The sequence below is a fragment of the Phoenix dactylifera genome, chromosome 3 (assembly GCF_051530095.1).
Source record: "Phoenix dactylifera cultivar Ajwa chromosome 3, Ajwa_hap1_PhDact_Kaust_v1.1, whole genome shotgun sequence".
NCBI lineage: Eukaryota > Viridiplantae > Streptophyta > Magnoliopsida > Arecales > Arecaceae > Phoenix > Phoenix dactylifera.
This window is the reverse complement of record NC_143192.1, coordinates 14737145-14748459: the sequence shown is the minus strand read 5'-3', so window position 1 is coordinate 14748459 and position 11315 is coordinate 14737145. Positions and strand designations below refer to the sequence as shown.

Genomic DNA, 11315 nt, shown 5'->3' with positions numbered 1-11315 from the left:
TATGGATCGCTGAAGACCTTCAATTGATGGACACCAAGCTCCTTAACAAGCTCAAGCTCGGTGATAAGCATTTCATATTCAGCTTCCTTATTTGAAGCTAGCTATTTGAACTATAGTGCATACTCCATAATTCCTCCATCCGGGCTGGTAGGTATGAGTCCAACCCTACTGCCCTCCGAGCTTGATGATCCATCCACGTGCAAGATCCATGTCTACTTGGTAGTCTTCTTTTTCTCGAAGAGCTTGAGAGGATCTTCACCAGAAATGGTATATTCCACCAAAAAGTTAGCCAATACTTGTGCTTTGATTGATGGCCGAGGTTGATACTCCAGGTCGAACTCTTCGAGCTCGATTGCCTACTTTGCCAACCAACCTGATTTTCAAGTCTGTGCAAAATTTGTTTTATTGGTTGGTCAGTTAAGGTTGTGATTGAATGAGCCTGAAATTATTGCTGGAGCTTTCGAACTAAGATGATTAGGGCATAGACCATCTTTTCTAACTTAGAATACCTCATCTCGCAATGTCACAGAATCCGGCTTGTATAGTAATTTGGCTTTTGACATCTTTCTTCTTCTCATATCAAGATTGAGCTTACAGAAGAAGGAGAAACAACTAAGTATAGATAAAGTATTTCTCCAACCTATGGCATTGTAAGCAGAGGTGATGAGCTGAGATACTCTTTTAGTTGCTCAAAGGCAATGCTCAGTCGATTTGCACATAAATCTTCCAAGTGCTACGAACCGACCAGCCAGGCATTGAACTTTTTTGACAGTCTTCGGTGATTTCATTTTCTATACTGCTTGAATTTTCTTTGAATTTGCCACGATGCCTTATTGTGTTACCATAAACCCCCAAAAATTTTCCAAGATGACTCCGAAAGTGCAATTCATTGGCTTGAGCTTCATTCAAAACTTTCCGAGGGTTGAAAGCCTTCTCCAGGTCATTTATATGTTGCTCTGCTGCTCGGTTTTTCACGAGCATATCATCCACATATACTTCCATGTTTCCGATCTATCCCTTAAAAATTTTGTTGACGAATTGTTGGTAAGTTACTCCTGCATTCTTTAAGCCAAAAGGCATTACTTTATAGTAGTAGAGGCCCTTGTCGGTGAGAAAATGTGTTTACTCCTCGTCCTCGGGCATCGTTTAAATCTGGTTATACCCAAAGAATGCATCCACGAAAGGCAGCAGTTGATGTCCGAGGTCGCATCCATGAGCTGATCGATTCATGGGAACGTGAAGCTGTCTTTAGGACAAGACTTATTCAAGTCAGTGTAACCCATACAAGCTCATTATTTTTTATTAACTTTCTGACAAGTACAATATTGGCCAACTGGTCAGGATGACTCACTTCGCAGATAATGCCGGCTTCTAGAAGCTTGTCAATTTTTTGATTTATGACTATTTGCCTTTCTGTGGCGAAGTTTATTTTCTTCTACCACACAGATTAGTATGTCGGGTTCACACTGAACTTGTGAATGATCACTTTAGAGATTATTCCACGCTTGTCAATGGCCAACCATACGAAGACGTCAGCGTTGGTGCGAGAAAGTTAATCACTTTAGCCCGCATTTTCTCATCTAGGTTCGAGCCGATCTGCACAGTTTGGTTAGGTTCTTCTTCCTTCAAGTGGACCTGTACCAATTCTTCGGCTGGTTCACCTAGTTGTTCTTTTAGCTCATCCCTTGTGTCCAACCCTTTGATGAGCAGTGTTTCGATCGGTTTCTTTTCTTTAAGGATGGCCATGTAGCATTGACGGGCTAATATTTGGTCACCTAGGATTTTTTCTATTCTGCTTCTAGTAGAAAACTGCATGAGCAAATAGTAAGTCGATATCACAGCTTAAAGAGTATTGAGGCTAGGTCGGCCCAAGATGGCATAGTAGGCAAAGGAGATCCGAAGTACCAAGAAATCCAACCTCACAATTCTATCTCAATGCTCTTATCCCGTAGTGACTAGTAAATTATCTGCACCTTCTACGGGGATAGAATCACTTGAGAAACCGACTAGAGGTGAGTTGACTTTACGCAATTGTGCAGCATGTAACTTTATTCGTTGGAAGGCATCATAAATAACACATCAGCCGAACTTCCATTATCCATAAGAATCCTCTTTATATCATAATTTTTGATTGTAAGAGAAATAACCACATCATCATCATGAGAAGTCTGTACTCCTCCCAGGTCGACATTGGATAAAAAGATGACATCTCTTGTGCACTATCTCTTCGGAGTATCTTCTGCCACTTACGGGGATCGATCATCCGAGGTGATTGAAACCTCAGTAGTACTGCTAGCAATTGTGCTGATAACTCCTGTTGCCAGGCGGCCATCAATTGACTCCACGGGTGGCTAATCTGAGGCATGCTCTTTTCGACCATGCCGAGCATGTACATACCGATCCAACCATCCACATCGGATGAATGCCTCAAGCTCATCCTTAAGTTGGATAAAAAGCTCATCCTTGGTGCATGTTTATGACCTCGGTGTCATGTTTATGACCTCGGTGGAATCAACAATACTTATTTTTGTCTTTTTTATTCGCCTATGCCTTCATTCGATGCGAAGGCAGCAAGTAACCTTGGCACTCAATTTCTATGAGCATCTGAGTTCTTGGTGTAGTGAGAGAAGTGTACCTCTCAAATTTTCGAGGAGGGCTCTTCGGCTGGCATGAACTCTTTTCTCCATGGGGTGAAGTGCTCCTAGATGCACCCTGCTCTTCATGCCTCCTTTCGCCTCTTTTGTCGGGTCTTCCCCCGGCCAGCTCACGATGGGAGGTCATGGCCTTCTCTACATTGGAATACTTTTTAGCTCGTGCTAACATCTCAGCGAAGTCTACAGGAAAGCATTTCTCCAAAAAAAAGAGAAAATAGGAAAGTTTTAGCGGCCCTTCATTGTTGACATCATGACCGACTGATCTAGTCGTAGACTTTCAACCTCGCTGCATTGAAGCAGTTGACGTAATCTCTGATAGACTCTCTTTCCCTTTGTTTGACATCGAGTAATGCAATAGATCCACAATGCTGTCTTCGGCTGCTGATGAAGTGCATCATAAAAAACTGTCTGAGCTGCTCGAAAGAGTGAATCGATTCGGGATGAAGCCTCGAGAACCAAAACTGAGCTGCTTTATGAAGAGTGGCAGAAAAAACCTTGCAAAGTACAGTGTCGATGGCACCATGCAAAATCATAAGAGCTTTAAAGCTCTCCAAATGATACAAAAGATCTAAGGTTCCATCGTATAATTCCACCTAAGGCATTTTGAACCTAGTGGAATCGACTCCTCCATAATCTATAGGGAAATGGAGGTTCCGTAGAAAATTTGAGGTTACTAGTTGACCTCGAGGTATGTCCCTTGAGCGCCTGAATCTGACGGCCCACCTCCTTGATCTTTCTATCGAGCTCAATTTTCTGCCGAGGCAAAAGCTCCATGCCACGAGGAGATGAGTGACCCAAAGTAGAAACTTTGTTGGAATGGGGGCTTGGAATATGTTGTTTTCCAGTGAGACCAGGACTCCTCTGTTGGGTGTGTCGACTCTAGAGAGATCGTTCTAGACTTTGGCGTCAAAAATGGTGGCTGACTTGGTGCGTATGGCCCGTTGATTATTGGGAGTGATGACTGGGCTGAGCAAGTTTTGGTCGGGTTGGTGTTAGCCATGCTCCTGTTTGCTGTAAGCCCTGAACTATCGCAGTCAAGGCCTACGAGCAAATTAAACTGCTCGGTGTTCATAAGTGCAGCAAGCTATGTCGATAAGGCGTGTTCCGAGCTCTATAGTGAACCTTGTGAGGCCGGAGCTTGGAGCTATGAGGCAATGGATGCTATAAGACTCCTTCATGACCTCATGATAATAATTTCTCCCCTCTTTAAATGTTGGTGCAAGATTCTTTCTCTAGCACCAATCTGTTGTCACTAAATTCTGAACCAAGGCCGAGACACTGCTCAACTGGCTTTGAGGTTAGTAAGAATGGAACTGAGTGAGATCGGATGAAACCGAGGTGAGAAAGAACTGGTCGCCTTCGAGGCCAATCCTGCAAGAAGTCCACTTGTCGAAAAGTTTTTGGTAGGAGACCCTCCGATACTTAAGTCAGAATACTAGAGCAATAGTATGGAAGAGAAAAAATTTATAGAGTGGAGTCTCCAAACTTACTCGAGGATCCCCTAGACACCCCTTTATATAGGGTAAAATATACTACCTGATTTGGAGTGACATGTCTTAACTATATGGTAACGATCGGCATCATATTTACAATATCACAATTATCTCGTGCGAACAGCACATGGCGTCAATTGCACTGGTCATGCATTAAGTGAGGTGTCGCCATAACTGCTGATCTTTATTAGCACGAGAAGAGTAGCACCTCGATTTTCACCAAGGTCAAAGAGGTCGGTCTATGTCGAGGTCAAGATGCCCAATATCTTTTTCATCACTCATCTAAATAAAAGTTTTAAAAATAGCAAGATACATGATAAGGAAAATCAATTGTTTTCCTAGTTTTTCAATCATATGCTTGCCTCATCCCACTCTCCCCCATTTCTCTCACCCTATAACCCCACGACATCATCCACTTCATTCTTGTTTCTATCTCTCTCTTCTGGCTTCTTTTCTTCCTCCAGCTGTTTCTCCTAATGGAGAAAGAGGATCTTAGTTGGATTATGAAAACCTTTTGGCTGCCTTTAGGCATGCTTTGGATGCTTAAATGATGAGTATCTAACTTCTTCTCCTCTCTTCTATTGCTTGTTTCAAAGATCGGAGCTTCAAATCGAGTTTTCATCGCATCTTTTCAAATTTTGAATTTTTATACTAGCTTGATTAGTTGTCATTGTTCTCGATATGCTCTTGCTCTGCTTTGACTTATTTCATTAAAAGCCAAGTTTTAAAGTATTTTTAATGGTAAAAATGGTTCTTATTGTTTTTGCATCAAAAAATGATTTTCTATTAAATATGTTGGTTTCTTATCCTTCATGGTATTTTATTTTTTATTTTTTAGTTGCTCAACATTGCTTAATTTCTTTCTATAATGTTTTAAATTTATACCAAATTTGGTCTTTGTTTCATATTTTTTTTTTGATGCAGCATGTCATTATGCTACAAGGAACGCTTGGGTTGTTGCACCATCTATCTATTTTATTGTTGATAGCTACTCCAGTGGTTAAGTCAATGTTCGCGGTTGTCATCTTATTTTGTAGTGATTTTGATTCTCTTGTCTAGATTTTTTTTAAACAAAACTAAATATAGATGTTGTTTAGATATAAATAAGCAAAGATGATCTTTTACGGTCGTAAGATACCTCCATGATGATACCCGATCAAGGTCAACTTGTCTTTCTTTAATGTTATTTTTTCTCCATCAACATTTTGCAATTAGGATGCTTAGTTCTTGCTTTCCATCACCTTTCATAGGATGTTTTTTCCATTGCTTTATTTTTTTAGTTATTAGTTTTTAATTATAGGTAAGTTATCCTCTATAATTCAAGTTCATCATTTTAGCACGCTATATCTATTTTGAATTCTTTCTGTCCTCACTAACCTTCCTTGTAATGAATCTAATTTTCAACACAATAAGACAAGTCATTGCAACACTTATGGAGGGACTACTACATGAAATTCAATGCGGCAAGCAAAGAAAGACTAGTGAATTTATTTTTTTTTCTTGTATTTTTTTATTAAGGGTTTTTCAGATGCACTGATGGGGTAAGTTAGACATGTGGATCTATTTGAGCCTGAAAATCCTATTTGATAGTTATTTCCCTACTTTAGATGCATTGGATATGCCCACTATTATTGTTATCTATGGAGATGGAGGTGCCTTCCAAGTATCCAATTTATATTTATATGAAGCTTTTGGAAGAATTTGGAAGGTCGCTTCTTCAATAGCCATCTTTGCATGAAAAGATGTCCACATGTATAATTTTTTTTAATTATTTTTTAGCTCTAATAGTCTAAATTATTCATGAAGCTATAATGAACTTTCTTAATGAATAGAAAATGTTGTTGTTTCCTCTTTGTAGTTATGTTGGTGGTTTGTTGTTCTCTAGGCATTCAGGTGTTCGCTGAGATAGGTTTCGAGGTGTATCTATTATCAAATATAAGCTGATGTATGTGCTCCAATCTTACATTTCCCAAAAGCCCGCATATGCATAACAAATTTTATAGAAATGGACTTATTGTTCAACCAAGATGCATAGATTCTAGCCTAATGGGGCTTCAATTAGTTAATCAGTATCACTTGTTATTGCTTCAAGTGTTACTCGAATAAGTTGACCTAAGTTTCTTATCAATGGTTAGATGGTCACTAGCATATAATGTAAGCCTTCATTTCCACATCATGATTTACATTAGGCATTCCTCTTTTAAAGTTACTAACAACACTTATGGTATTACTACATTGGTTTGAGCTATTTTTGAATGGGCTAAATGGTTCGATTCAATTTAGATTGCAAGTTGACGATTTTTATACAAAATATGTATGTGAGGATCTATGCAGGCATATGTTTAGTCCCATATCAGTTGTGCTCTCTACAAAGATCTTGGATAATTATGCGGGCCAAGAAATCCAAATAATACCAACCTTTTCTTTCCTTTTGGGGTTGATATTGTTAAGAGTTTTCTTCGAATTTTATCTTACCTAATTACCAAATCCTTGTACAAACAAAAATAATCTAATATATGATTTATTGAAGGCTTGTAAGACATTTCATATTCCTCTATTTGAGGTTTGGTTATACCTAATATAATCCTTGTGAATATTTCTCAAAGAAATATGTTCTTTTCCCCCTATACAGTATCTATAGGCAAAGACAAAAGTGTAAGAAACGAGTGCATTAGTCAATATTACATTCTCAAGAACTAAGAGAACTAGTCTGGAAAATATGATGGTTAGTATATGTAAGAGTTGGACAATACTTTACATCAAAAAAGTGCTGGAGAACAATACCTACTAAACACAGTATTTTTGGGATCATACTCTTTGCATTAGTTTAGATCTCATGTTGATATCCAAACCTATGTTGAAATCTCTAGAAGTTCCTTTTAAATTATTATCCAAGAGTCCATGAAGATCTATTCCACCAAGACGATATGCCAATTAATCCTGATCACATCTGTATGATCAGATGGTTTGGTGGTTGGTGTTCATGGTGCCATGCCTATCATATGGAGGGGTATCATGGAGATGAACATGTGCTGCATCCAACATCTGAGAATCACCATCAGTTAGTCGGATTATTCTTTAAAATTTTGAGCTAAGATGTGTCATTTTTGAGCCTTGATGTAGGTGACAATCAACTAACATGTTAATCAAAGCACACTTTACATCGTGATGTGATTTGGAGGAATAATAAATAATTTATGAGAGCCCGTATAAGTGTGTGTTTAGTTCTTTGCATAGGACTAACGAATCTAAATAACATCTTCCAACCAACCTCTTTGGATGAAGTCCTAGGTCACCGCAGATGATATTGCAGTGGATCCAATCCATGGTTGATATGGACTAGAGGATACCATAATATGAGCTCTTTGGGGGCTGACTACAAACCTACAATGGTGTTTATTATTAGATTTGATTAGATTTGCATCCTTAGTCTGACAATAATGCTAAGGTTAGATGTGATAATTGAATCAAATTGGGCCAGATACAGATTGGGTTGGATGCAGGTCATGTCAAAAAGTTGCCAACCTGAATCTAACCTATTTATTAAACAATTCAAATATGTACTCGATCTGTTTATTAAACAAAAAACCCAATCTGACCCGTATAATCTATTTACTAAACAAGTTGAGTCAAGTAAAATAGGTTAGAAGGGTTTTTAATAGTTTAAATAGATTTTAATTGGCTAAACAGTTTAAGAAGTTTAGGTTAAATAGGATAGAAATAGGTTAAGCATAATTTAAACGGGTTAAATAGGCCTTAAATAGATTAAATAAGTTTGATCATAACCCGACCCATTTATTAAATAGATCAGAACGAATTAAACGGGTCAAAAGTCTAAATCTGAACCGAGCTTATTTAGTAAATAATCCTAGACAAGTTGATCCGTTTGTGATCCAAATCGGTTTATGTCAGACTCGAACCTGCTTAAAGTGGATTGTTTGCTTACGAGAAATATGTGAGAGCCCATGTGGATATATGTTTAGTCCCTTATATAGGATTAAGAAACTCAAATAATACCTTCTTGGTTGGGTGAGGTCCTAGGTTATTACATTATCATTCTTGTAGTTTTGGAGTTATTTAGTCTAATTAAATTAAGTTGTCGTTGGAAGATTTAAAAGAAGAATTCAGGCATATTATTAATAAAGTTACAGCTTAAAATTAGTTTTGTACTCCTAATTTGCTTATCGCGCTCATTTGGATTTACAAATTGAGATATAAGTATCATTAGACCAGTGTAAAATAATGCACACAGCTTCCTTCTGTACTCGTGTACTGACAAATAAGTGTGGCTGCTACAAGCTTTTGATCAGGAACCATTCATCTTCTGTTTTCTTCTTTCCTTGATTCATTCTTTTATTTTTGTTATTTAAAATTTATACCATACTTGATTCAATCAATAGCTTGGAAAGTATATGACCTGATATTTAAAATCTCTCAACCAGACATCCGGTATCTTTAATTCTCTACCTTTTTATCTTAGCTCTTCTTCATCCCGTTTCTTATTTGAACTGAGGCTCTATCTAATTTACAACTGAGTTTTTAAAGCCCTGAAGATATTTAATGTTCCTCCCTTCAAAGATTAGGAAAAAATCAAATTAAATTTGGATTCTTTGTCTCTAAATTACATCAAGCAAGGATGGACTTTATATACATAGATACGTGCATACATATGTATGTGTGTGTGTATGAATGTATGCATCTATGTATGCGCGCGTGTGTACCCACACATACATGTGCTTATTGCGAACCTTGTTGGTAAGTGCACTATGGAGGCAGACTTCTTTGAATTTAGTTGGCATCCTTTGGACTTTATGACCTCTGCAGAGGTTCCACCTTTCTCCTCTGAAGCACTTGAAACTTTTCAAATCTTGAAGAGCCAGCAATTTTGAAATGAACCTATCATAGATCTGATCACCAATCAATTCAGCATCTGAAATTACTGCTGGAAAATTTTCCTATACGCCTCCTCATCCTTATGACAAGATCACTTCATTGTCATGGTATTAGTTTTGATCCCTTGCATCATAAAATGAAGTAACACCAAACTGAGGGCATCCAAAACTATATTTGCAAGTTTTTAATCATCAAGATCTGTGGCTAATATGCTGGTAATATCTTGTTGTGAGTACCAAGGCAGAAAGTGCATGGGCAAATGTCTTCCATTGTACCATCCTATATGCTGTATATCATCTGCATCTAGTGGAGCATGTAGCTTCCTAACCAATGAAAAAAGAATGGAACATATTGCTTTAGTATGCAAAGTACAAATTGACAAACATATAGATATGTGCTTGTAACCCAACATGTGTTTTACCATCCCAAGCAAACTGGTTTTGTGTTCGATTCGGCGCTCTTCGTTATTGATTTCTTTTTTTAAAAAAAGAAGGAAATTGCATGCCTATTGTGGGGTTTTTCCTTTTTTTTTTGGTACAACGGTGGTTTACACCCTGTGGGTGTGGATGCAGCCAACAAAGTCAGAAAGCAACAAAACACGCTCCATCCATACGAAGCCTCCGGAATGGTGAGCCACGTAGGATGCAACCCAATCAGCTATACCATTCGCTTTCCTGTATATGTGTGTGGCCAGATGGGCGCCACACTCCTACAGTAGTCTGCGAATGTCACGAAGCAACGGCTAGAAATCTAGTTAATTATTTTTTTTCTTTATTTTCCTAGCTTTCTTTGGCTGGTTATAAACTTTTATGTCGATGCAAGAACGAACAGTATGAGACTGGATCAGGCATTCGCTGGCTATGACTGATTTTTCAGAAATATGAGTATAAGAAATTTTTCATGTCCTCTGGCCATGTATATAGCCAGAATGCGATGGTCTCACTCAAATTAGTTAATAATTGTTGAATCCCAAGAATTGCTCAGGGGAGCATCAAAATGGTCACTATTAGATTAGAATCCAAATTTTTGTGGGGCTTGGGAACTTCTAATAAAATCCACTCAAAAGAGAGGATTGTATTGGAGCTACTGTCTGATGACTGCAGAGCCTTGATGCAAGGCATATTATTTTGAGAAGTACTGGAAAATTTTGAGAAGTTCTATGCTAACATTTCTATAGGTAATAATAAAATCATGAATAGCTTCAGAAAAAAAAAATTGATCTACCATGTATCCTCGTTCTCTTAAAAAGCAAAGGTGTGCCACATGGATGAATTTCTCAAATAAAAGACTCTTCTTCACTACTAATTCCAGGAGACAGAGCAGTGGCAATATAATATCTATTCATTTAATTTGGAAAGATGATCGAACAAGACAAGCAGTTAAAATTTTGTGAGAGCAAGAAGTAGCTAACATCATGACTCTACTTTCCTCCTTCATTGCACCCTTTTTTCCTTGTTTCTGCTGGATCCATTGCCTGTAAAGTTTGTGAGATGATGGCAAGGCTAGCAGAGGAAGGAGCAGCATATGAAATCAAGGCAACCATCAGTGCAGTCATAACAGCAAGAACAACTGCAAAAAGGGAGATCATAATAGCTACAAACTTAAGAACATGAATAAGAAAAAGAAAAAAGGAAGAGAAAAATTAAGAGAAGATTGAGGAGATGGGAACATCAAAACACTTGCCATTCATTGATGATCCTATCTTGAGGGTCATCTGTGCTTGACATAACTTGGGAAGAAGGTGGCTCCATCTCTCTTTCCCTTTTCTCTGTCTCCCTCTCTCTCTCTGCGCAATGAAAATTGCTAAAGCCTTCAAAAGCTTTTTGAGAAGGTGTTGCGCTTCAAAAGTAGATAGAGATGGCCAGTGGAGGGGCACATGGCATTGGCCCTTGGGTCCACACTATTGTCTCTAGCGTTGGATGGAGAGGCGAAGGGCCAGTTTTATGCATACTTTTTTTTGACTGATGACCACTAACTTTATTCAGACTTTTAATAACCAAGTTAGCAGTACCCTAGCAGTAAAGTTTCCACTTGCCACAACTATATTTGAAATAGAGATGGCAATGTTTAACCCACTTAAACTATTTTATATGATTAAATTCATTTCAGATAAGTTCAGTTTATGTGTTTAATAAAATGATCGGTTCCAACTTTGAATTTATGACCTGCTTAATAAAAATATCAAGTTTGGATTGACATATTTTTGATTTATTATATACCGACCTATTCCATATCTTGTTTGACCTGATTGTCGTAAAAGCATGGCAGTGAATAA

General features: G+C 37.9%; 1 protein-coding gene across 2 annotated transcripts; it reads right to left on the bottom strand.

The window, feature by feature from the left end:
- Window positions 1-8895: 8895 nt before the first annotated feature.
- Window positions 8896-10878, bottom strand: LOC148714260 (uncharacterized). 2 transcript variants are annotated; one of them, XR_015976154.2, is made up of 3 exons: window positions 10724-10878; window positions 10452-10609; window positions 8896-9363 (listed from the first exon to the last, which is right to left on the bottom strand). XR_015976154.2 is itself a non-coding variant. In XM_088717843.1 (2 exons), exons 1-2 carry the CDS (start codon window positions 10789-10791, stop codon window positions 10543-10545), a joined length of 135 nt encoding a protein of 44 aa, XP_088573969.1. In that variant the 5' UTR covers window positions 10792-10878; the 3' UTR covers window positions 10364-10542. The 2 variants fall into 2 exon arrangements, 1 of the variants encoding a protein (XP_088573969.1); XM_088717843.1 differs by lacking the exon at window positions 8896-9363 and having other exon boundaries at window positions 10364-10609.
- Window positions 10879-11315: the final 437 nt, after the last annotated feature.

Bases quoted from the DNA above. Each gene is read 5' to 3' on its own strand.
- LOC148714260 (XM_088717843.1), bottom strand. From the start codon at position 10,791: ATGGAGCCACCTTCTTCCCAAGTTATGTCAAGCACAGATGACCCTCAA. The intron at 10,610-10,723 runs GCAAGTGTTTTG...CCCTTTTTGCAG, and splicing joins GATAGGATCATCAATGAATG to TTGTTCTTGCTGTTATGACT.